The 27,367-nt window shown below is 35.0% G+C and overlaps 1 protein-coding gene across 4 annotated transcripts; it reads right to left on the reverse strand.

Annotated features, from left to right (window-relative positions):
• Nucleotides 1-457: 457 nt before the first annotated feature.
• LOC105331224 (uncharacterized) lies at nt 458-27,222 on the reverse strand. 4 transcript variants are annotated; one of them, XM_011433335.4, is made up of 4 exons: nt 27,013-27,222; nt 26,606-26,892; nt 7,257-7,544; nt 458-3,431 (listed from the first exon to the last, which is right to left on the reverse strand). In XM_011433335.4, exons 2-4 carry the CDS (start codon nt 26,700-26,702, stop codon nt 3,061-3,063), a joined length of 756 nt encoding a protein of 251 aa, XP_011431637.3. In that variant the 5' UTR covers nt 26,703-26,892; nt 27,013-27,222; the 3' UTR covers nt 458-3,060. The 4 variants fall into 4 exon arrangements, with proteins under 4 accessions (XP_011431637.3, XP_034338245.2, XP_065936562.1 ...); XM_034482354.2 differs by having other exon boundaries at nt 26,606-27,222; XM_066080490.1 differs by lacking the exons at nt 26,606-26,892; nt 27,013-27,222 and adding an exon at nt 12,477-12,507.
• Between the last annotated feature and the right edge of the window lie 145 nt (nt 27,223-27,367).

A 27,367-nucleotide genomic window follows, 5' to 3' on the forward strand; every position in this document is an offset into this window, starting at 1 on the left:
AAGATTGCATTCCCATACTAAGTACAGTTCTCAAGCCATCATGATGAAGTGGCCTGTGACAGTAGCTACACATGATTATGACATGTCTGCATTTGCAGTTTAATCAATAAAATTGTGTATGAAAAAATGACAAACAAACCGTCAACCATTTATTTGTTAGCTTTCTTCTATTTGTTAGCTTTCGAAATCTTATCATCTTTATTTATTTATCAATTTCCAATCTACATTTATCTGAAATGAAATAGTATTCTTTATTTTCCATTTCTCTGTATCAAATGCAAATGACCGAAAAACACAATGCAAAGGAAAATGACAATAAGAAGTCAGTTCAAAAAATTAAAATAAGTTTTCAGCCAAATGATGAATGTGTTTATGGTGATATTCCGACATGATTTACAATGTTTCCTTCCCTTTGTCGTGATCAGTAATTATAACTAAAGAACAACATAAACGTATAGACAAGTATAACAATTTATTGATATTTATAACAACAGTTTCATGTTACAATTCTCCCTTCATACAAAAAAAACGTAAAACTTTGGAGCGGTCGCCATTTTACAGATCACGTGATAACCACGTGTGATAATGGAAAATACAACACTAAAATGACAATTAAATGAAATAGCGTATTCAGCATGTAACAGTCGTTTATTAATATTGGATAAGGTGTCAAAAATTAGGATAATAAACGTTTTAAGATGGTGGTTTCTATAGTAGATTTCTTGATGGGTGGTCATGAATTATTTACTTATCTGAGTTTCACGGAAGAAAACGTATGTAATTTATGTACAAGGCACAACATAAGGAAAATATTTGATGGCAATCAATATGGAATGCAATAGCCTCACAAACGTTAAGTAAATTACCGTTCATGAACAAATACACCTAAACTCGTACCGTAATAGTTTGAGGATGCATTTAAACTTCTATCAATAGCTTCTTTTAAATGAACACAATTTGCCTACAAAAAAAAAACTTGTTCAAAATACAGGAGTTTAAACTTTTTGAAGTCAGTTTTTACATTGAAAAGCAGGCGAAATATTTTGTCAGCCCATCCCACTATATGTTACAATCCAAAAATTCATTAACACCGTACAACGTTTCTTTGTTTTGTTTATACATAATAGATTATCAACGACGCAAATGAAATGCGTTAAACAACGACCTAAGAGTTGTCGAACTTAGCAAAGGAATCAAACGTACATTTACTTTTGGGGAGTTGATTTTAGTCAACTCTTCTATGCAGTTACTCTGACAAACCGAAAGTGAAACAGTGTTTGGACCACAGTACAAATCATCGCCGCTGAAAGACTTAGTTCTTGAGAATAATTGATAAATTCGAAATAATGTATGCCAAAAGCATTGTTTTTCAAGGAAACTTATTCATAAATACCTTGAAAATAGTCAGATTTTAAATGGTACGAACAATTTAGATATTTTTTGTAGTTGTATGTATTCTTACGCCAGAGTTCAATATAGTCTCGTTCAACTCGACGCACGGCTGTCTCCGTAAATCTCCGACAAGTAGAGAGTCTCTCTTGATTGTCGGAGATTAACGGCGACAGCCGAGCGTTTGGTTGAACGAGACGAGGGTTCAATACTGCCTGGATCCATAAATTTTCCAGAAATATTTCTATCACTGATACATAGTTTGATTGAATTTATTCTATCTTTAAATTCATATGGGGTTTTATCAACATTCTTGTGTCGAAAAAGTCCGAAAATAATAATATTATAAAATGTGCGTAATTCAAATATAGATTAAACTACCTGTACTTAAAGCTTGTCATGCAAAATAACATATCATTGATTTTAAAGTAAATAAACATCGATAAAATCAACTCCCGTCAGTTCTTCAGTACTTTGATTGATGATGGTTGCATGTATATGATCCAAATTAATAATGGCTATAATAATACTTCCATTTTCTGCCATTACATGTTTACACTGCAATTGAATACGATGGACAATCAATTTGAACGTTAAAAAATAAAACCAAGCATACATGTATACAATTCTCTAACACAACTTCAGGAAACAATGTCTCATAAGACTTGAAATATATTCTTATCAGAATTTTAAGATTTGACACTTAAAAAATTAGTGCGACGCGTACGAACGAGAGAGAGAGAGAGAGAGAGAGAGAGAGAGAGAGAGAGAGAGAGGGGAGGGAGGGGGGGGGTCTTGTTGAGTCTCCATCATTGCACGTTTTATATGCACCTCCTGGCGGTTGATTGCACTTTTACTGGTGGTAAGTATCGTGCGTTTATAACCTGGACAGGCCACTGCGTGTACATGTCTGCATAGGAGTATGCACTTAAATGTATCACGGATCAAGTGGATTTAATTACGTTCAGTATAATTATATTGGCTGGTGATTAGCTTGAAACCTGCACGCGATTTACTCGCTCAAATCTGACTGCTTCATTTGATCGATAGGAAATTCTCCTATCAGGCAAAATGCATGGCAGAAGTCGCAGTATCATGTTCGGGTTTTGCATTGCTCGAGACAGCAAAAGTAAAAACAGGGGGTAAAATGATCAGACTTTCTTAGCCCCACATCCCATGGAGAGGTGGGGTGGAAGAGGACTTGGTTCACCAATATCTTGATCCTTAAAGAACCTAAAACCATAAAAATGAATAAACAAAATTCAGACAATCGCAGTCATCCTCAATGAAAATGTACAAAAATAATATATCAGCAATAGTTCAGAGACATAACGAAATGCATTCCTTCTCTACGTACAAATGCTTGTGTATATTTGTTTGCATTGTACGGAATTATGAGTCCATTCATGAAATTTCCTTTTATCTGCCTTTTGACACAAGCCAGTTGTAAATGATTTACAAAATCCCAACAGAACTGACGCGTCAATTGTCATATAAAATCATCAGATTTCTCTCTGTAGATCAAAAACTAAACATCACTTTTGAACAAAATGATAAAAAAAACGGCGACAAAACCCAGTTTTCCCTTACTGTTTACAATGGATAACAAAGTCTTCCTCGGTAAAGATGACGACATATAATATGAATGATTTATCGAAAAAGAAAATGACGTCACATTTCTGTCGTTGCTTCCTCCATGTGAATTGTGGGTAGTGCACTCAAGCGAGACACACTGGGGAGCACTGGCTCCGTGTTCATTCTCTGTAACCGCCGCTTCTCTCTCTCATCCATCGTGATAGACAACTTCCGGCTGTAGTTTTTATAAATCACACTATCCTGTGGTCTCTTCACTATTCGTATACTCTCGAGGTTTTTCGGATTGTGTTTATACCGGGGTTCGTTGGGCTGGAGAATCCGAATACTGTCCCATTGTTTGTAAAAAAGCACCATGGCAACGATCCACACGGCAACGACTATCAGAATAAAAATGACCTCCTCCGGTCGTAAGCCATATGTGTCGACTCGAACACGACCTGTCTCCTCTGAAACAAGAAACGTTTGTTATATTAAATTTAAAATAACTCACAGATTCCAAAAATCATTCACATAAACTCAGTATTGTACCATGTATGTAATTTCTAACAAAATTGTCTAAAATAGGTGAACATCAAGCAAACAACCCTTCAATCAAATTTCGAAAAATAACTAAAGGATCTCCATTAAGTGTAAAAAAAAAAGCGGAGAGCAATAAGGTTACACAAGTATACTGCTGTGTTAATCTGTCGTGAATTTTCTTGTAGCCAACTGTTTTTTTATTCCTTCTACAAAATAACAATATTTATTGTAGGATTGTATTGATCATATTTTTCTTTAGCCTTTTATTATTCGTCGAGTCTATTACTGTAAAATATCGCGTGCAAAGTCTATGTCATCTGTTATGATATCATAATTAACTTAATTTATTGAATGATGTTAAAAGGAAACTGGTCATCAAATCTCGACAACAGAAACGCAAAGGATATCTGCTCAAAATTTACTTTGATATATTGATTTTAAAATTATTGAAACGATTTAAGATTTAGCTGCCAGTTTCAATAACGTTGTCAATTTTAAAATAATATTAAAATTAGCTTAGATAAGATTGCTATCTATTATTTTGAATATCGCGTAAAGACATTTAGTCAATGAAAAATAATATGCATATGATTAAGAAAAAGTTTTAAAAAAAAAACAAACAAACAATGAACCTTGCTTTACTATGGTGGCATATCTCTGCCCCTTGTGTGCAAGTTATTTTTCTATCAAATATGTCGACATGCAAGATAAATATGTTGACATGCAAGATAATTATGTCGACATGCAACATAACTCTGTTGACATGCAAGATCTTAAATCTCAAAAAATCTCAAATATCGCCCACCTGTGACATCCAAGATGCTAGATGCCACCTTTTTATGTCGACATGCAACTTATACATGCAAGATAAATAACTTATAAGTTGTTTGTCAACATAACTTAGTTGCATGTCGACATAAATATGTTGCATGTCAACATATTTATCTTGCATGTTAACATAACTAACTTGCATGATGACATAAATAATTTGCATGTCGACATAAATAAGTTGCATGTTAACATAAAGAAGTTGCATGATAACATAAATAAGTTGCATTTTGACATCAATAGGTAGCGTATCTAGCATCTTGGATGTCACATGTTGGCGATATTTGAGATTTTTTATAACTCTTATTTGATTGCAGTTTTCTTGCATGTCAACATAGTTATGTTGCATGTTGACATAACTATCTTGCATGTCAACATATTTATCTTGCATGTCGACATAATTAGTAGAAAAATAACCTGCACACAAGGGGCAGAGATATGCCACCATACTTTACGATTATAATTGTTTTGAAATTTTTTGTTGTGGAGACAGATATGACACAGTATATATCTAATAATATTAACGTGTCAATATTCAAAGATTATGAAGACACGAAGTATTATGAACAGACTATTTGTCTAAAAAATACTATATTTTCTATAAAAAGAAATAGGAAAATGCTCTTAAGTCATGTATTTATTGGCAATTTTCTTGCTTTATAACATGTTTGATGTGACTAATAATTAGAGGATGATTTCATAACAACGTTACCGGACATGACTAAGCAGAATAAAGCCTCTCATGGAGTCACCATTAATAATATTAAGCGACAAACGACCCTCTCTGCCATGGTTGTCATTCGATTCGTCGAAAAACTGCAGTGTCATTCTCTTACTAACCGTGGGAAAAAGTATAAACTTAACCAGAATTTTGTAATTGAATTCTCAATATTAGTGTGAATGCTTATATATGTGCATAAAACAGTCAATCCTATTTTCTTACCTAACAAAACAAAATGGTTTTGCTTTCTCAATGGTGTATTAGGAATTGTGAATTAATATTTTATAAATAGTGCCTGTTTGGGAGGGTAACAGTTGAAATTGACACCCCGAGGAAACCATTGTCAACCGACGCGAAGCGGAGGTTGACAATGGTTTTTGAGGGATGTCAATTTCAACTGTTATCCTCCCAAACAGGCACTATTTATTTTATTATACTGAATGTCTTAATTTTAGAGATTTTTTTACTGATTTTATATAGAAATGACGTGAATTCCACGGCGAACCGTACGCGCATAATTTACGCGCATGTAACAATTTGTTGTGTTATCCGTTGCTAAGTGTGTTGCTAACGCTGAGGTTAATAAACGGAATATCAACTGCGTCTAAACCAATCAGATTTCAGTATTTAACATGAAAGTATAATAATTGATTTTATTATACTTTCATGTTACAAAGTGAAATCTGATTGGTTTAGACGCAGTTTATAATCCGTTCTATCACCCTCAGCGTTAGCAACGCACTTGTTAACTGGTAACACAACGAATTGTTACGTGCGCGAACGGTTCGCCAGAGAATTCACTTCATTTTTATATATAGTCAGTAAAGTTTTCTTTAAAATTAAGACATTCAGTAGAATAAAATAAATAGTGCCTGTTTGGGAGGGTAAGAGTTGAAATTGACACCCCTCGAATACCATTGTCAACCGACGCAAAGCGGATGTTGACAATGGTTTTCTCGGGGTGTCAATTTCAATTCTTACCCTCCCAAACAGGCACTATTTATATAATATATGTATATACGATACTGGCCTACGATTCTTCTAAATGACTCAAGAATACAGGATAACAATGTAAGCTAGTATATTGTTAGTAATTTTGCTATCCTGTCTAATTACATGTAGATGTAAAATACTTTATTCTTCTTCCACCCAAACATCAACGTTAATCAATTTATAATCCACGTTGGGCTGTGTCTCCTACATGCAGATAAAAATGATGTTGTGTTGAAACCCAATTACTGTAACATCCGTCATGTTCAATTATTTTATTAAAAGAAACTTGGGAAAAAAAACAATGGAAAGGTGAGTAGTAAACCACGAGAAAGAAAAAAGAATAGTTTAATATCTTTTATTCAATAATTAATGAAAATACATAGAGGCAATGAAGAAATCCGGGGGAGCTAGTATCAAGTTTTTGGTGCATGTGTTATATATCTCGTTACCGGATGTTCCTCTCAGTATATACCTAGCAACAGCTGGTAGAGAAACGCAAACAGTCCCCTTCCGGGAATCCTGCTCTATGAATGATTAACGTATAACACCCGCAGGTGTGATCCTGTTTATTATAAAACCTCGTCTACTGTAGCCCAGGGCATCCACAGGATACACTCTATTTGGAATCTAATTTGTCAAAACTGACTCATTTACATGTATATAATGCAGTGTTAGAAAACAATAGAATTTAAATTTACAAATGTAAAAATATAAGATTTCAAAAGTTTACGCTCTTTTTAATTATGATCTTTAGCTTCTACATTTGTAATATGCATTTGGTAACTTTAAAGAAGCTATTATACGTCGATAGACTACAACCACAGGTCTAGAAAGTATTACATGTACATGTAAGTGAATACCATGAATTAAAACAACTTGTAGAGTTTTTCAGGAATTCCGTCTGTTAAATTGTGTAATAAAAGAACAAATATTTCGTTTCACAATACAAACATGTACTTTGAGGTCAGAATATAAATTTGTTATAAGTCCAAGGAGGGAGTGGGGACACAAATACACCCAAAGAAAGGTCACTAAGAAGTTATGAGTTCGTCAGTTTTAAGTTAAAACTCTTTCGTTATCGTTTCTAAACTTATTCTTAGATCTTGCTAAATGGATCAAACCGAAACCGTCACCTGGATTATAACTTAAATCGACTCACTTGGATGAGTAGTTAATCTAAATCCGCCGGTGTGGCCGAAGATTGACTTACCTGGATCGGCGGTGGTGAACTCCACCGACTCGCTGGCGTTACTGAAGAGTCCACTCTCCGCGATCGTGACCATTAAGAACTTGTAGGTGGTCACCGGGTAGAGGTGGTGCAGCGTCACGGACCGGAGGCCACCATCGAGGGTCCTAGTCACACTTTCCTGGCGCTCAGACGCTTCGTAGTAGATCCGGAAGGCGGCGGCGGTAAAATTACTCTCCGTGATCACCCACGAAATCCTCACTTCCGTTCCCGACACTACGGTCTCGTTAACAACAGGTGGCGCCACAAGTCCTATAAAAAAATCAGTGCAAGTGGATAGTTAAGCCGAACTCTTAGTGCTATTATTCATCAAATCCGAAATCGCTATTGATAACTGTCAACTCCCGTTTGTCTGACGGCGCTTAATATCTCCGTAAACAACCGGCGGAAATTGGAAAACCTGTCCACACAGTACCCGAGACCAAAGAGATCATCGAAAAGAGACAATGGTGAAAGAGATATTTGAAACAGATCTTGAGGTTGTATGGGAAGTCCTAAGTGCGCATCCCTTTACATCTGTTGAATTCTGATAAAATCCCTAAAGCTGTGTGTTATTTACAAAATGCTTCACGTCATTAGATATACAAAATGATATAAGCTTTCTTCTCCTTGCTAAAAGTACACAAGTATCTTGCGTTATATACAAGCACACACAGGAAGTGCAGGCAGACTGTGTGTTATCTAAGAATCACAAATGTCTGATCGTGTCTTTCTATGAACAAGAGAGAAGTAGAAAATTATAAAGTTCATCGGGGAATGTAGCCTGATGTCAATGTACATCGTCAGTTTGATAGCATCGTTCATTACTTGACGCACTAGCCCCGACAGAAATGAAAATATAAGGATTGATTATTATCAAAAAGTTGCATTATTCTACGAACAATGCACAACAAGTCAACGTATCCTGTGATTAAAAGTCGATCCTGACGCTTTTGTCTATTATTGACTTCAAAATTAAAGTAATCAGTTGATTAACATAATCTGGTATTGGATATAAGATTCTTAAAGAAAGAAAAAAATAAAGAAGCTGAATGCTTTGAAGTTTTTTGCCCATAAAATTGACTTAATATTTAAATCAGCTGTATTGTATTACTATTGAATACCGGTATCTTTTGAATTATGAAGCAACGTCTTTGGGTACGCCCAGCACGTATAGGCAATGTTAGATTGTGGAATGACAATCTGTTGAGGGTTGATTCCAAGGTTTTCTATATTTGATACGCATGTTTCTAATTATCCACCCTCATACACCCACAACCAAACAGCGAGACGGATTTTGCGATTCTTTAGATTGTGATAGAGGTATTCATATATAAGTAAACAACTATACAAATCTTCTACATATTTTCCATATACAAAGGAATGAAATGCAAAGAAATACATTGAATAACTTTACAAATATCGCGTATATGACTTTGACACAGAGTAAATTCTTTAAGGAAGGTCGCCGTATTTGAGTCGTTAAGCGCTTCTGATCCTTTCAGAATTTTATTCGTGTATCCGATCAAAACTGGTCGAGTGGGAACGGGATTTCTGCCTGCTGTCTTACAAAATACAATTGAAATTGTAGTAAGCAGATATGATAAAATTAACACAGTCATTTAGCCATAACATCGATGAGTGGCAATCAGTTTTTTTGCGCAGACAGACGGGCGAACGGAAAGCAACTATTCCAATCTTTGCGGTTGCAAAACGTAGTATGAAATTTGCTCAATCGATTTTCATCGACGCTTACAAACCAGAGGAAACTGTTCTGTCAATCATACAAATTGGAAGTCATTACAATGAACCACGTGATGGTCATTTGATGCAGTAATCAAAAGATTTAATAGCCTATGGGATATTAAAAAATAGCAATAAATACACCGTGACCTTATACAACAAAGCTGGAACATTAAAATCAATGCTACAGGTGTTTCCTCTCGGACTTGCGCCAGCTGCTGTCGTCATCGGGTTACAGACCTCCGCATCTCAAGAGCTTCTGTAGTCTCTGCAAGTCCTTATATTTTCTCCTGCGTTGTAAATTTAGTTTTTCAGAATTTTCATTGTAAACATTCCTTACGTAATTCTGGAAATGTTATTGTACAATTCCCCTAAAAAATTAATCCTGAAGACAGCTTGATATTTGCATACATCTTCCCATGCTTCTTCCTCATTCACAGCGAGAGATCAATTATTACAGATACATAATAATTAGCAGTCGCGCTGGCATATGCGTATTGTGCGAAACATTTCTTGAAACTGTGATATAAACATAGAGACTACACTGAAACAATTCGCTGATAGACTAAGGCGTCATAACGTAATAAAGTCTGCTGTCCAACTTACCTAAATGTATATATATGCGCATGTCGGGCAATCGGGCCCAAAATATGAATTCTAGATTTTGAATTGCGAACTGCGTTCTAGATAGAACGCAGTTCACTATTCAATTGCATATAAGGCAATCAGGCCCCAAATATGAATTCTAGATTTTGAATTGCGAACTGCGTTCTAGATAGAACGCAGTTCACTATTCAATTGCATATAAGGCAATCAGGCCCCAAATATGAATTCTAAAAATATGAATTCTAAATTTTGAATTGCGAACTGCGTTCTAGATAGAACGCAGTTCACTATTCAATTGCATATGAGGCAATCGGGCCCCAAATATGAATTCTAGATTTTGAATTGCGAACTGCGATCTAGATAGAACGCAGTTCACTATTCAATTGCATATAAAGCATTCGGGCCCTAAATTTGAATTCTAAATTTTGAATTGCGAACTGCGTTCTAGATAGAACGCAGTTCACTATTCAATTGCATATAAGGCAATCGGGCCCCAAATATGAATTCTAGATTTTGAATTGCGAACTGCGTTCTAGATAGAACGCAGTTTACTATTCAATTGAATATAAGGCAATCAAGCCGCAAATATGAATTCTCAATTTTGAATTGCGAACTGCGTTTTAGATACACATGTAGAACGCAGTTCACTATTAAACAATTTGAATTGCGAACTGCGTTCTAGATAGAATGCAGTTCACTATTCTACTGCATATAAGGCAATCGGGCCCCAAATATGAATTCGAAATTTTGAATTGCGAACTGCGTTCTAGATAGAACGCAGTTCACTATTCAATTGCATATAAGGCAATCGGGCCCCAAATATGAATTCTAGATTTTGAATTGCGAACTGCGTTCTAGATAGAACGCAGTTCACTATTCAATTGCATATAAGGCAATCGGGCCCCAAATATGAATTCTAGATTTTGAATTGCGAACAGCGTTCTAGATAGAACGCAGTTCACTATTCAATTGCGAACTGCCAAAAATGTAATCGGGCCCCAAATATGAATTCTAGATTTTGAATTGCGAACTGCGTTCTAGATAGAACGCAGTTCACTATTCAATTGCATATAAGGCAATCGGGCCCCAAATATGAATTCTAGATTTTGAATTGCGAACTGCGTTCTAGATAGAAAGCAGTTCACTATTCAACAATTTGAATTGCGAACTGCGTTCTAGATAGAACGCAGTTCACTATTCAACTGCATATAAGGCAATCGGGCCCCAAATATGAATTCTAAATTTTGAATTGCGAACTGCGTTCTTGATAGAACGCAGTTCACTATTCAATTGCGAAATGCGAATATGAATTCTAAATTTTGAATTGCGAACTGCGTTCTAGATAGAACGCAGTTCACTATTCAATTGTGAACTGCGAACTGCGAACTGCGTTCTAAAAACCGATTGCCCGCATGTCGGCGGGGTCGAGATTCTGCAACTGTTCTGAAAATTCTTATCATCCATAACTGTTGGCAACATCAAATTAAAACAAGAGATGTTTGTGAAACACTTATGCCCCTCCCTTAGAAACAACCACGAAGAAAATAAACGGAAACTACAAATAACTGGATATTTTTATGTCCGTGGGACATAACTCTGTGAAAAATTGAAAGATCGTACCCAAAATCAAATTTAACCTAGATATTATCGTAATACATTTGTATATCAAATTTTATTTCAATACGTTCAACTTCTGCGAAGAAAAATGAACGGAAACTATTGGTGGACCGACCGACCGACCTACCGACAAACAGACGGACAGCAGCAAAGCAATTTGCCCTCCCTTCTTCGAAGGGGGCATAATTATATAACTTGAAAACAGATAATACCAACAGTTAAATTAATTCATTTCTAGAAACATTCTTTGACTGACAAGTTTGATTTCATTATTGGTGATAGATCAAAATTGTGATGTCGGCTAGTCAAATGTTGAATTTTTTTTTTTAATACCTGAGCAAATCTTACAATAGTTTGATAAATGTTATTCTCTCTGTCCAAAACCTTTTATTCATTTTTTAAAAATGTCAAAAACTGATGCAACATGGATTCTTTTATCAAACATAGAAGAAAGGAAACCATCCAATGTTTAAAAAATTTTCAATTTTTATTTTCACACCAGTATATCGTAATAGATACACTTAGAATGTTATTCATTTTCATTGAAGAAATATATGTAGTGTAATTAGGAAGGTCGGAGATAAGAATAACGAAACTCTACCTTTTATACCCTTGAAATCTGTTTTTCACTTAAAATGTTTTTATATGCCAAGACAAAATATTCAAATTTATAAATTTCAGGTTTTTAACCAAGAAAGATTATCTTTCCCTTGATGTATTTGTAAGCAAGAATCTTTAAGTAGATCTCCAGGGTTTCACTTGCCAACGAAATTAAAAGAATTGCCTCTCTGTGCCACCACAGCATAAACGAATTCTCAAATGTAAATTTACCGTTAACATCTCTTCTTGTTTGTTTCTGGTTCTTAACTTCCGTCCAATTATTGCCAATCAACCAATTTACAGCTGATGTGATACAAGAAAACAACCAAAACGTCTCTAATACCAGTTTAAGAACAAGAGGTAGTGGAGAGAAGGAGAAAAGAGAGCACTTGTTAAACTTATGATTAAATAATACATACTTTATAATTGCATTTGTCCTGAAAGATAGTCACCTCTTCGTTTTTATTTGACTTACGCAAACAAGTCAAACACAACACTCACCTTTAGATAGCATTAAAACTTTTGTAAATTTTAACTACATCTGGCGTAAAATGAAAATCAATGATGTATCAGAATGCTAAATCAATTGTGGCAAACTGTAAATTCAATATAAGATTGTTTGGTGCGATTGTTGACTACCTGGCTTCCAATACATCAACGCCCAACAATTAAACAACGTCCTTATGATCAAGATGTCACTGAATACAAACAAAACTATTTTCTCAAAGGCGAACCAAGGATAGTCCGGAAAAAAACATTAAAACCATGCCATTAAATCGCAACAGTGATGCGTTGAGGATATAGTCTTCTTAATCAAATTAAGACCTAACACGTGAGCGTTATAATAATGAACCACACTTTCCGACATGTAAAAGTTGTGAAAAGTTCCAGGATATTGCTCCTCACGAATTTTCAGTCTAGACTGTTTGAAATGGTTGTGTACACAATGACTTGTTACAAAATTAGTAAAGGGCACTATTTTTCTACAAAAACTAGAAATTCACGGAGAAATTGTTTAAGAATAGATAGACAAACACTGCGTTTTCGAATTGAGCATAATCAAGATAATATTCTTAACATTAACAATCTATTTTGATGAGCTAACCTCAAAGAGTTGACATGTAAGCGGCGTCAAAAATTATCTACAACCAAATTTAAAGGTTTTCAGACAGAAGAGAGAGGACAAAAAACACGCTCCCGATCGTACGACATCTTAAACAATATGTGCATGCTTCCTCCAATCAATGCAACATGCAGAGTATATGTTTTCTTGATTAAAATATCATAGCACCCTGATAAAAGTTATTACAGCTTTGAGGTGGTCAATTAACGCCAACGCAGATTTCAACGAGAGGTTGGTTGACTAATTCTATCCTTGCGGAACTACTCTGCAAAAAGTGCCATATGAATGCATCAAATATTGTACATCAGGGACCGAGAGTGAACAAACCAACGACTGTTGCTGCATCATTCTCGAATTCTGCTATCAGAGACGTATCATAATCGTCCCCCTGGAAATTATAATAATACCTACTCCTTTGCTATCGTTTTTCAATTGATCTAAGTGGACCTTCCTCGGGGAAGTCTAAAATGTGATATTGCTGCGTAACTTTAATGACATCGAGCAACAATGTTCGCCAAAGACTGCAATATTAAGAGACACTCACTGAAACCCCCTTGGAGCCGCCTTAGTAACAAATCAATCCTTCTATTGAGTAGATCACTCTAATGATCAAACATTAAGTTATACATGATAGGATGCGTGGACAGTGCCGGGTATACAAGCTATACAGAACCTACAGAACCACGTCATAAACAGGCTCTGATTTTGAATAAATGGACAAGGGCAACAGCTGAAAAAAGCACTTTGTCTAGATCTAGAATTTATGCTAAGCCTTTAGTAACCCGATCGTACCCATACACACATGTACATAAATCATGCTCACATATAAAACGGAGATACCTTGTATAAAAAACGATCATTATTAACTACTAAAGTCAAGAAATGACTAAATTTGAGGGACTGTCGCGAGATTCTGTGAAGGACCAATTATTTAAGATTAATCTTGCTAAGAACTTAACAAAAGGATAGCAAATTAAAAAAACTATGACTCTGTGAGGAAATTCGGTTAGAAAGACAGCGATACATTTCCAAACGTGTTTAAAAACAATTTACAGACCGCCTATTGTGGGTAACTATTGTTTTAAAATTGATTAAATTGATTTAACTAATTTATTGTGTACAAAAACGCGCACTAGTCCCTCATTTTCTAACATATCCACTTAAATATTTGATAGAAAAATTACAATTTAACTTCAGTTGTTCCTATTTTATGGTTCTAAAATATTTTAACCCGAAAATAAAAATGGTAAAATTTAACACACTTCACTCTCCGGGGTTGGTAAATATAGTGAGCCAAAAATTACTGAATTCAATAAACAGCGCGTTCACCCGATTTTCCCCGAGGAATTGTTAGGCATGGCTGGCGACTAAGATTGAAATATTTATCAGAAATATCCGAATAAGTTGATATGGACAATATCATATAACTATTGGACTCGAATGAACGCATGCGTAATTTCTATTCCATCATAAAAGTTTTCCTGATAATAATCAGAACCTGTCGTCTTTAATAACGAGAAGAATCGAATAACATTTGTCTTCTGAAATGATTGTTATGATTTCTTATTATCTTCATTGTAAGTTACAGACCTCGCAAATATTTACTTACTAGATGCATGCCACCAACGTGGGTATACTTTTAGATTTGATTTGTACTTATTCCTATTTTTCTTGCACTTTCTGAAGGAATACGATCTCAAAACATATGCAGACCCCGTGGCGCTATTACTACCCCCCCCCCCCCCCCCCCCCAGCGGTGACTGTATAAAGCGTTCTGATGAAGTATGTCCCGGATTCAACTGCAACACTTTTCGCTTATTTCTCTAATTATAAGTATCCCAACCTTTAAATTCGTTAAATATTCCAAGATACGGTTCCTCCATTTTGTCAAGATGGTGGAAATGTCTACCAGTAATTAGAATTGTAAACAACATGAAAGCACTCGAGAGATTTGTCGTAGCATTTGAGCAAAGTGTTCAGAGAAGATAAAAAAGGTATAATAAGAAATGTCAGATTTTTTTTATTAATAAATTCTTACATACTTTTTTTTTTACTTTTGTCGATTCGCAATGATGAAAACAGTAAAGAAATTAATTACTTTTAAAAGACAGTGTTGATCTTTAAAATGTGTTCTTATAATAGGTAAAAATGTTTATTAATGAATTTACAAAAATGAACTGAGACAGTGTATATGACTTATTTGTTTTTGTTTCGGGTTTTTTTAAATACTAGCATTAAAAATTTGAACACTATATCATCAAAAACTTTTCCAATTAATCTTGAGAGCAAACCATATGTGAATTTAAATAAATGCATTGATAGATGTTCCAAACGACATCGAATTAACATTAATTTTGACGAGTGTCGGGAAATGAAGATTTTTAGCATCAAATACGTGCATTCCACAAGTACGTAGACGCGATTTCAAATATATTTATTTTAGCGTTGAAAAAATGGAAATCCATTACGTTTTCATTCATCCAGTAGATTAAGAAATTCTAGATAAAGTTGTTTAACATCACTGGTCAGTCGGTAGCGAAGGTCTGATTCAGTGTCATTAAAGGTCTACCCAAACTCTTTGGGACACAATAACCCATCACCGGGTATATCACGGAGTACTATGCTTAACGAGCATTTCATGCAATATTAACACAGGCCACGGCAGCAACAGCAAACAGACGGCAATTTGTATTAGCGTGGAAACTGACATTTTAATTGACAAACCCATTAACGGTATGGATTTTGCGGAGCAGCTTGCGTAACATTGACTTGTACTTAGTTCGGATGTGAATTGCCGTGCGACAGAAGGGGGAAAATCATCATACTTGGGTTGGCGAAATATATTTTTTTTGTTTATACTTAAGATAAAATATCGACTTATTTGAGCCCATTCTGATTGAAAATGACATCAATGTGAGAAATAACAGTCAGATGACAAGAGAGTGATTTGTTTCTTCAGAGTTCCATAAGTGTGTTAATAACAACTGACAAATAATGGCCCTGGTGCTCAGTCTCTATGTAAAAAATCCAAACAGTTTCTCAGAACGCACGTCCTTCCCCCGTGACTATAATTAGCATCAATTAGGCCTGATTACAGCAGGAATTGGCTCAACAGCTGAGCTCAGATATTTACGAGCAAACCTCCACGTTAGAAAAAGGATTTTGACATGATTTATGGAGTTTTTACATCAGCCTTACGTAATGCTAAACTATTTTGTCGAAACTGGCTTTTTCTTCTATACATTGTAATTAAAATCGCTCTAAATCCAATAAAGTTCAAGTTCTTGATTTAAAAGCCTGATAGGTATATCAAATATGATGCAATGTCTGAATTAGCAACACTTACTGCATTCAGAAATTTAGTTATAGGGTTATGATAATCCGAAGTTAAGATAACATGTAATTATTGGGATATGCATTACTTTTATTCATTAAAACTCAGTTAAATCATTATCAAAGGAATATCTCAAAGAAATCGCAATGTTTCTACATGCAGATCATTTTATCTTTAACTAAAACAACCACAAAAATAAAAGATTTCATCATATACCTATTTCTGGATATAGTTGTAAGTAAGAAAATGTACATGTGCTATTTCTAGTCAATGTCGAAATCGATGAGATGTACAAAAAATAAGTATGAGCATCACTCGAAACAATTAGCACTAGCTCATGTCAAGACATTGACAGCGCTGATGGATCATCTCGGGTATGAGCGTTTTATAAATTATATGTTTTCGTCGGAAAACTTTCCTAAAGATGATTAATCAGCACAGAAATAGAATTGCCTTTGTCTTCAGAAAATGAAGTAGTTTTCCACGAGGAAACTGTATTAATTTATCACTATTCTGTTTCTCTTGCGAGATTTTCATCAGCATAGAAAAGAGATTAAAGATTATCTGAGAGTCGATACTTACCATTTAATAACGACCTAAACACTCTCCCGATCTGATGTCGAAGTCATCGAACGAAATCAAACCGCAAAATCCACTTCTGTAGCTCAGACAATTAGCTTTTAACACGCATAGAAAGAAAGCAAAAACCTGTTCATAGAATAGTTCAAAGCCGTCTGCTGAAGATCAGCATCAATCCTATCCAACACGGAAACAAAATGGTGAGGGCGGGAGTTTAATGGCTGAACTCCGCAAACAAAACACTCGCAATGAGGCGGTGTTAAAATCGATCGGCGATTCTCCATGAGTGAAGAAACAATCAGGTATAAAATGTCCCAAATATACCCGTGACATTTCAATAAGTAACTGTTACGGGGTTCTACAGTCAAGGCGGGTTTTGTGGGATCATAAAAAACCACAGGAACCAAATTTCTAAAAGGATTCGTGTCAGTAAAGGGTTTCCCGACTCAACAAACAATACAGTTGCGTTTTAAGAAAAATCCAAAAGTTAAATATTTTAAGGAGTTTCCTTTTTTATTAAATTATATAAATGGGTACGATATGTTCAAATGTTTATCTAAAAACTTGTATTTAGCGTAGTTAAGTACATATCATGGAATAAAGGTTATTACTCGAAACAAAAGGTTTCTGCCTAGAATTGACACATGATTGATTGGCTGATTGTTGTTGAACGTCCTGTCGTGGTTCTTTAAATTCGACCAAGAAGTCACCAAATGCCTTCAAATGACATGAATCTTCGCTCATGTTCGCAAGAAATGTTTCTTATCGCGCCAAAGCAAATTGTAAAAGGACATCGTTTTTAATGTCTGATTTTTTTTTATCAATAAGGTATCAATTACAATGTATTTACTTTTATGGCTGATCCATCGAAAACGAGACTCGTTTAATCATGGGTATGAAAGTAGCAATATATAAACAAATTCATCTTTTGACTCCCAAGATCAAAATATTTGTATAAGTATGTTCTACAACAGTAAAGCATCAAATCAAATACACGAGAAAATCAGTAATACCTATAACAACCTTTTCAAATACAAACCCAGCAACTGTTGAAGAGATATGTTACGTTAACAATTGATATGTCAAATTGCTTAAAATAGACAAACGAACATATCAATTATATCAAGTTTATTTTCGATGACACCAAAGCATATAACGTCTAACCACTGAAAATGGGTAACGAATGAACCATGCTGGCATCGAATTCATAAATACAACTGCGTACGGGTGACCAATGTCTAAAAGTCAGATCCACGTGGGGTGCTCTTTAAAGTCTTTATATACATAAAATATAATGACAAGACTGAAGAATTTACAATGTAGGTAAAGTCCTTCTAATGGTTTTTTTTTCTATAACATTTTCCTACCACACATTGACCTTAATTACCTTTCTTAATATTTAATACCCACGTGCTTTCTTTTGTACATACATGTATAAGTACATTTTCCCCTACAATTTGACCTATGCAGGTGTTAGGAATTAAGGTATTATGGGATGTAGATACATTTGCCAGTCACTACAATAGTTCTAATACCAACATTCTCGATCAATGCATTTTAATGCATAAAAAGTAACTAATTATCCCTAGCAAATACAAAAGCCCTACAGGAGGTGAACAAAGCAGTCATATCTCGCGAGATAAATATATTTACCTGTATTACTCCCATCGGAAATTCATTTTTGGCTCGGATACCTGAACCTTATTACTGAAGTATTTGCATTTTTTCATAGCAGTTTGGAAAATATTGTTAAAGTGTGTAAATCAAATAATCCGATTAGACAAAGACGAAATCAGTGACTTGGTGTGATTACAAGTATCGGTAAACATTAATTCGCTCTAATCAAAACGTATTGAATTATTCTAAAAGCTACCACAAAGTCACCCAATTTTATTTAATGCTTAATTTTTCTTTTTATTTCTTTTCATTCATAAAGTTTGAAGGATAAATACCATTGTTATGATAAAATATACTATGAAGCGGAGGATCGGAGGACCTTAAATCAAAACTGTTTCAAGGAGGAAGGTTTTTACAGCAATGAGGATTCCCTTTTTTTAGTGCGTGAAATCTGCCAAATTTGTCTGTGTCACTAATTTCAAATCGATTTCATAGTTTTATAAAAGTTAGTACAAACTTTCCAAATAAAATTCTACACTCTTTTGTGTATAACGTTTGCATGCAAAACATATTTACATCGAATTCTGTAACTTTGATTTTTCCATTTTATCTGCAATTCCCTTAGGTAAAAATAGCATTGGAACTGCAACACCTTCTTTGCAATTCTGAACTCAGATTTCAAATTACCTTTCAATGACACTATTACTAAATTAGCAGAAGTACTCACTTTGATGGTTCTCCGGTAAATTCTAGGATTTCAGGACGCTTCCAATGTTCATGTATTAACAAGTGGTCAAGGGGTCCTTGATCAATATATTACATACAAATAAGAACAAAATAAAACCCGGCGTATCACACAGATGTATAGCTTAGTTATCGATTCCTGTGACGAGATACACTGCTCTCTCTCATTGGTTCTTAATTATTCTTCTTGTAGCCTGCCTTAACGAGGCGTGTATAGAGATTTACTAGTGATATTAATAATACGTAGTGCCTTTTCTGGTGTACAGGCGATACCTCGATGAGACCCTATATTTTATCGGATTTATTTGCTCTCAGTTGGACTGAAGCTCTCTCACACATCCGGGATGCGGAGATATAAAAAAAGGATCACTGTTTTATTAATTTGAAATCTGTAATACGAACTTTTTGCTGATTGCTACCACACAACATTAAGTGATGATTAAATTCCAATTTTTCAGACTATAAGCAATCATCTAAGTAACGAGTTTTGAAAATAAACAAACCATTATCTTATAAAACGACAATTTTGTCATTTATCTATATCGGCTATCACAAGTGTAGCCCAAAGGACAATTTATCGGTTCTAATAAGAAATTCAATATATTGTTTCTCTGTTGCCATGGAGGCGGAAAGATGTACACATATTCAAACAGTGATTATAAACAAGCCTATTGTTGCTATCAGGTTTTTTTTGTATTGGTGGGCGTATAAACTGACAAAAGAAACAAAGTCCACCTGAAGACGTGTTACTTACGTCTTACCACCTTATTGCATACCCATGCCCATACTACCTAAGACCTGCCGTACCCCGCTTTGTCAGTGCTCGTGTCGAACTTTAAGGAGGCTAGGCGGTCAACAAATTGACCGTCAGATCTACTTAAATATTCAAGATAGGATTCGTTTACCTATAAACAGTTATAAACGAAAGAGAAAATCCAGAAATGTTGACTTTTTAAATATGGGGGGTTTTTTTCTATATTTTTATACAGAGCTCTTCTTCTAAAAGAAATACAGTCTTAAAAAGGTCATGACCATCGAGTCCTCCTAAAACACCGAGTACTTAGGAAGATTTTCAAAACATTCAAATTCCAACAAATGCAAGAAATAAAAACTACTTAATAGCACTGAAGTTTAATTAAGCTAGTCTGTAAAAATAAATTTGAAACTGTCCCCTGCCACCGCAGTCGAGTCTGCACCAGAAATCAAAATCCGGTATCTGAAAACAATCAATATAATAACTTTAAAGCATAATATTAATATAGTCATATTTGAGAAGGTAAACAATGGGACTCTGTGATTCCAAATAAATCATTAGAACACAGAGGAAGCAAGTGGAAACAGACCGACGGGCGTGTGTTGACTTAGATCATTAGAACTCTAAATAAAGGGACATTCGAGCGGTAAAGAACATCGATCCCGGAAATCAGCCGTCGTCTTGTGAGACGACAATGGTCGGGCTCGGGATGATACCAGAACTCAAACGTCCGACATGGCGGAGTCGCTTCACTCAAAAGGGGAAGTATCGACTAACTGTAAAAACCAAGCAATATCTGAGAGAAGTCAACAAGTGGTTGTGTGGTGTTAAAAAGGCTTTTTCTGCGTTTAACTAAGGTCCATTGGTGATGGTACTCCCTGACGATGGACATAGAAGATGTCCAATACAGTCTCACTGATGACCATACAGCGATTACGCTGACGACTGCAGCGGTCTCTGTGTTATCGTAAAGTACAACGACGTTGTACCTCTAAGAACTTTGGGGATATTTGTTAAATTGAGACTGCCTGGTCGATCTGGACCTGAAAACATTTTTATTCCATCACTGGGAACTTCAAACACTTCAGAAAAGATTAGCATCGTTGCTGATTTGAGTTTAATGACGTTGATTGCATAAGATGAACATTATCATGAATAAAATGCACTCTTAGTCATATGTTTGGGTGTAAGCTGTGACTTCAAGATCGAGTTGATTGCAATGATCTACATAAGCTGAATAAACTGATTACGTGGAATCATTAGCTGGAGGCTGTTCCGACAGAACCCGGATTAAAGGTGTGATTTGTCGTCTGCTTGTGATCTGTATCGTGAGGAAAACTCATCAGGTTCACAGGAATATACCTATGTAGATATTTTTTCTTGATTCTCCCACATTATCAAAAGAGATCAAAGACGGAACCCTGAGACCAATCTCCCACAAACCCCGCAGCATGCAAATGCCGAAAACATTGTCGTAATTAGTCGTGAATTGTTTTATTGTTTTGTCCATCATGGAGCTCGGAACTCTTTTCCACAGTCACTTGGATCAAAAGCAGATCAAAAGCAAAACATAAAAACTCAAAATACTGAGATCATACATGCATCAAGATATAGGTTTAGTACTTACATCATTACTGTAGCTATAGGATCGGTAGTTGTCGACTTGTTCTTACATCAGAAAACAGATTTCGTAGGTTGAAATCGTGTCTCGACTATTACACAGAATGTATGAATTAAATTAAGTGTGAACTAATTTACAATCTGCATGCATTTATGATATTGTGTACTAGTATTGGTGTATTGTATGAAGCCCTATAATTGCATACATCATTAATTCAGTACATTTTGGTTGGGAATATGTTTTTACAGCAATATATGCGAGTATCGCTATGTGGCCTTTGGGCCTTTTGTGGCTTGTAGAGAACTTATGTTTTTCAGTGGAACACAAAAAGCACCCCATGAAATGTGTCAACGTAAAACTTTTATGGTGGTTATTTTAAACCAGATGTACCCGTATATCTAATAACATGCCTTTATACGTCCATTGTGTTCTGGATCTTGAAATTTATGAAACAAAACTCTAATAAAATAGAGTTTTACTAATACCCATTACAATACTTTATAATACAAATCCATTCGGAATTTTGACGCCGATTTGATCGTTTACCAATTTGTTGACTTAAAACTGAGAAATCGCATCAAAACATTCTTATCAATATTACCATTATGTTAGAACGTTGATCTGACAGACACAAATAACTGGATGATGAAGACAGTTATCAACACAATTCGCATCAAAGCCACATTGAACAGAATGGCCTTTGCAGCAGACTCACGCCGCCGTAACAGACAAGAAAGGTCTAGAAAGGAACGGCATATTTCAGACAAGATCTTTTTCTTAAGGCAAAATTTGAAGCAGAGTAATGAATGGACCTTAACATTGTATGCCAACTTCATTGATTTTAACAAAGCATTTGCTAGTATATAAATGTATGATCCTGGTCCGTGTTAGTTAATTGCACACCATGACATCCTAGCTAAAACCATTTTCATTACATTTGATAACAAAAAAACTCCAATCAAGGTTATCTTTTAGAACAGAAATGACGGACAGCTTTCCCATCCGAACAGAAAAGTGGCATGGTATTTGTCTTCACTTTTGCTCTAAACTCTCTGCATAAATTGGCTTTCAAAAGACTTCCACCAGTCTGGCCAATAGAGGAATATTTTGGACATCCCAACATTGTTAACAAGACATATCCACCATTACAAAAGGATATCAAAGAAACTGATGACCTTATCCAATATGACAGACAGAAGGACAAAGAGTCAATTTCAGTAAAATAAAAGAGATAAAACAAAGGAAAATATACACATAGAAGAAATGAAACATTAAATCGGGAAACAGCGCACTTTCATGTGCGGAATAAATATGCATGTATAGTTTTTCAATAGATCGCACAGTAGCATTCTTATCGTCCATCCAAATTTTTCAGACCAGTGAGCACCATGCCTGCAGCTATGCAAGGTATTGTTTATATCAGTTCAGACAGAAATGACCGTCTTCGACAGCAAAAATACAATAAAGTGTTGGATTTATGGGATTTTCATATAATGATAATAGCACTGTGCCGGATAATTATGCCAGTATCAATGTGGCGTTTTATGCACCCTTCTAAGCTGCATGTATCGAAAAAATGATAGACCATTGCTTACAGAATCCACAGCAAACTTTGTTATACGTGTATCTTACCTTGCAGGTAAGATATTTACCTTTTAAAAAATAAATTTACAGGAAAAATTTTCCCATAAGAAATTTAAATTCAGGTAGGATTTGTACAAAACTCCCGTAGAATTTTAAAATCCGATTTGAAATCTCTATTTCCTATAAAAAAAACTACTTGTTTGAATAAAATTCCTGCAGGAAAACCTTTTGTTTTATACGAAATATAATTCTAGAGAATCCTTTAGGATTTTTAAAAATTTCCTGTAGGAAATTTATTTCTCCTATAGGAAGTATTATTTTCATATGGAAAGGTCAATATATCACACATAATAACCAGGATTTGACATTGTGTCGGATAATTATTCCAGTGCCAAAGTGGCACCCGCTTAAGATGCAGTTTCGTAATAATCTATATATATATACCAAATAATAGACCAATTTTGTTTTTAGTGTGCATCAACACATGCAGCGCTATTTACAATATAGTTAATGATATAGAGCGCCCTAGAGTGATGAGTTCGCCCGTCCGTCCGTCCGTCCGACACCACTTGGCTGTTCTCAACTTGGTCCAGTCTGACTCGTACTTTTCATCCAGAGTGCATGTAAGAGTGTGAATTGACCATGAACCAAGTTTCTGTAGGATAAAGATCATACCATGATTATATGTAAAATCATTGTCTTGGCTCACACCTTACCATGAGTGTGCCATTGGTCAAAGGTTGTGCAGTGACTTTCAACTATATTTCTAGGTCAAAGGGCAAGAATATATTAGACCTCGTTGAAATTTCTTATCTTTGCTATCTGCTCTCTACCCATGGCCCTATCTTGCTCACAGTATACATAAAAGTGCTTTTTGGTAGTGACCTTGAATCATGTGTGTAGGTCAAATTATGTGACTGTTCTCGCAGATTTTTTTGATTTCCATTCCATAGTTCCTTACCCAATCTTGCCCAAATTTAACCACAAAAATGACCGTAGGTAAGGGGTTTGCAGTAACTTCTTTGTCAATTGCAAAATATCTAAGCCAGAGGTTGTGGTCAAAGCAAAGTCCTATAAAATTCTTTTTATTCTAATGTGAGCATTCCAGCCGGCGGTTTGAGATGGTCACCATTTCAATGATGTCTAGTTCACGGTTGTTTTAATTGACTATTAGAAAAGGACTATTCGAAAAAGTTACCAAAAATGGTGTTGTTTATTTAGTATTGAAAAGAGTATTTGTTTGTTTTGAAAAAAATACCATGTCATAAAGCAAAGTATTTTAATTCGTACAAGTGCGTCTCAATAAGGTAATACTGGATGAAGCGCGCATTTAGTGTGATTTGTTCTGTTAATTACAACTTCAAACGGAGAAATGCTCATGACTTCAAACAATAGTTTTAGATATTATTTTAGTAGCATTATTCGTATATTAATATTAAATGGTGTTTATTTAAGTAATTGTTAAATAGATACTGTATTATAAAAAACAAACACTTTTCCTATTACCATATTTGTAAATTTATATACTAAATTGAATAGTAAATTGAATATGTATTTTTTCTTTGAAATAGGCTCATTCTTGTGCAGAGGAAAACCAACTATAGATCTGATTAATAATGACAATAAACTATAACAAACAGCTCTTGTCGTTGGTTTGCTTTGAGTTTCCACCCATGTTAAGAATCTTACAAAGTTTAATGATCTTATATGAAAATACTGGCATTCTGAGCATGCTGTGTATGCTAATACTAGCTCCACCTGTTCTTGTGACATACATCATAAGGTAACAGGTAAACATTTCTAAGGTGTGCCTGAACGTCAATGGAGAGATAGAATATTGTTGTGCCAGAAGTACAGTTAATCAAGAAACAGCTGTAAACACGGAACATGTTATTAATGTAGTTAAATTGTGGATTTATGAATTATTTAATAATTTAAAAAAAACCCAAAAACCTGATACAGCAACGTGCCTTTCTAACTTGGGGTCTAATAAATAATAAATGTAAAAGCAATTCATATTTATCCTTATTTTCACCCTCTTACACTCTATGTTTAACTCATATTAAACTGTGATTCTGTTCAACACGCGTTTTTAAATGCACTCTATTACCATCTACAACTCATAGCAGCTGATCAAAGCTTTTAACTCAGTTGTAGGGCATCGATGTATTCCTTCTAGTGAAGGCCTTTTAAAACATCTGATTTTGCATTTCTGACATTTTTCGTTAATGACTGCATGGATTGTGATTGCCATTAAATAAAAACAAACATGACGACAGGTGCTCTCCCCTTCCGTTTGGTACACAGAACAACGATCCGAACACTCGCCTCTCAGGATTTCACCACACAGCTCAAGATGCTCACAAATAACGACATCCGCCTAAAACTCAGACCCAAAACTACCACTATAGTGCTCATTATGTTGTTCTGTTTTATTCTCGTTGGCAGCTGTTTCAAGTATTTTCCATTGCTGTCGGACATGCTGTTGTTGTAGTTTACTAAAGTGCAACATATCTTGTGTAAAAGAAAACATTTTTTAGAAAAATTGAGTTCTATAGTAAGACGATTCAACCTTCATGACGATGTTTATATCATATTTTATTTTTAAGTTTATTTTAAAAAGAGCAGTATTTTATAGCATAAAACCAATCAAAATCGACTGATGAATCGGTAATTAAAACCTCAAATTAATAAATCAATCAAACGACTTAACTGTTTTAGGCTTCTAAAATAGAAGGTTAAATCTGTAAAATACAAGCCAAATGTTTCCATTTCTACCACGCGTGACCAACGCAAAGTATAGGACAATCCATTCAGAGTGATTCAGAGTGAACGAAGGGATTATATATTGTATAGAAAGAACAAGTAAAAAAGGGATTGAATATCAACAAAAATAGGGAACTGTTAATGAGATAATATTACAACCTCTGACTCAAATGTAATAAATATATAATTATCTATAAATCATACATTTGAGCTTAATCTTAATAATGAATTCAACGTTATATACATTATTTTATAAATATCAGCCAATGAAAACTTAGTAGACAGAAAAGTCCAAACATGTTTAAGCTTTGTAAATAAATCGACATGACTCGAAAAACCATGAAATATTGCATTCATTTAAAACAAAAATCATTGAACTAAATTTCCATCGAAAAATGTTAAAACCAAATTGTCAGAAAGAAAAATATTAAATACGAATTTGACATCAAAGAAAAAGGCAGTATTTCCCCACCACTGACTGATAAAAAAAACCCCATATCTATGATCACCTTTTACACTTTTGATTTTAATTATGTTATTCAGTGATGGGTTATAAAGTTTATTACTTTAATCTGCATACAGGTAAACCAAATATACCTTGCATTTTCACAGAGTGCTTATTTTGACCGGATAGTGAAACACTCACCTTGCACGTACATCCGGGCATTGATGGGCAAGCACACGCTGATCACTGCATGGAGGACAATCGTCATCATCCACGCTGTCATGGTCGTCATCATCATCCCATCCTTAACGAATGCCCAGGGAGTGAAGGCACAGCTTGGTCCTGACGGAACTAAACTTTAATCTTATCCAGAATCAGTGTGATTACGCTGTAACGTGCAGGTGGTGTCATGAGCTCTGTTTAAACTCCTCATACGACATCAAATACGGTCACCCAGAGATCCACACTTCTCTTGCAGAGCTTCGTCTCTGGTATTGAAAGGTTTGATCGAGATAGCACGGAACTTAAAGGTGTTAATTAATAACTCGTCAATCGATTCTCTTACAAAATTAAGACTTCATAAGACAAATGCCAACGGCACGTAGTACCTTGAAGACAATCCGGGCCTTAAGGAAAGGACATCTCCTGATATCCCGACTTTTGCCGGATCCCGACCCAAGATCTCCAGCGTGAAGTGTTCTCTGATCTTCACGAGTAAAACCCGCGGCGGCTGTGAGCGAGCGACAAGCTTTTGTCTGAAATAGATTGAAATTTATTCGTTCAATTTTACCTCATTAACTCTAATGATCATAAAACGAGCGATACAAAAGAAGATGACGGGTCCTGATGTAGGGATTATGATCTCCTAAATGTCAAAGGATGATTTATCAACTTGTTCATTTTGATGCCATCGGATATAAACTTTTGAAAAACTTTTTAGTTCCTCCTTTAATAAGTATTCCT

This window comes from Magallana gigas, chromosome 3, assembly GCF_963853765.1.
Source record: "Magallana gigas chromosome 3, xbMagGiga1.1, whole genome shotgun sequence".
NCBI lineage: Eukaryota > Metazoa > Mollusca > Bivalvia > Ostreida > Ostreidae > Magallana > Magallana gigas.

What these genes read in the sequence shown, in the direction of transcription:
- LOC105331224 (XM_011433335.4), bottom strand. Translation starts at nt 26,702, where the DNA reads ATGATGATGACGACCATGACAGCGTGGATGATGACGATTGTCCTCCAT. An exon ending in TGCCCGGATGTACGTGCAAG is followed by an intron (nt 7,545 to 26,605) that starts GTGAGTGTTTCA and finishes ATTTTTTTATAG; the next exon opens with GACTTGTGGCGCCACCTGTT. An exon ending in GTTCACCACCGCCGATCCAG is followed by an intron (nt 3,432 to 7,256) that starts GTAAGTCAATCT and finishes TTCTTGTTTCAG; the next exon opens with AGGAGACAGGTCGTGTTCGA.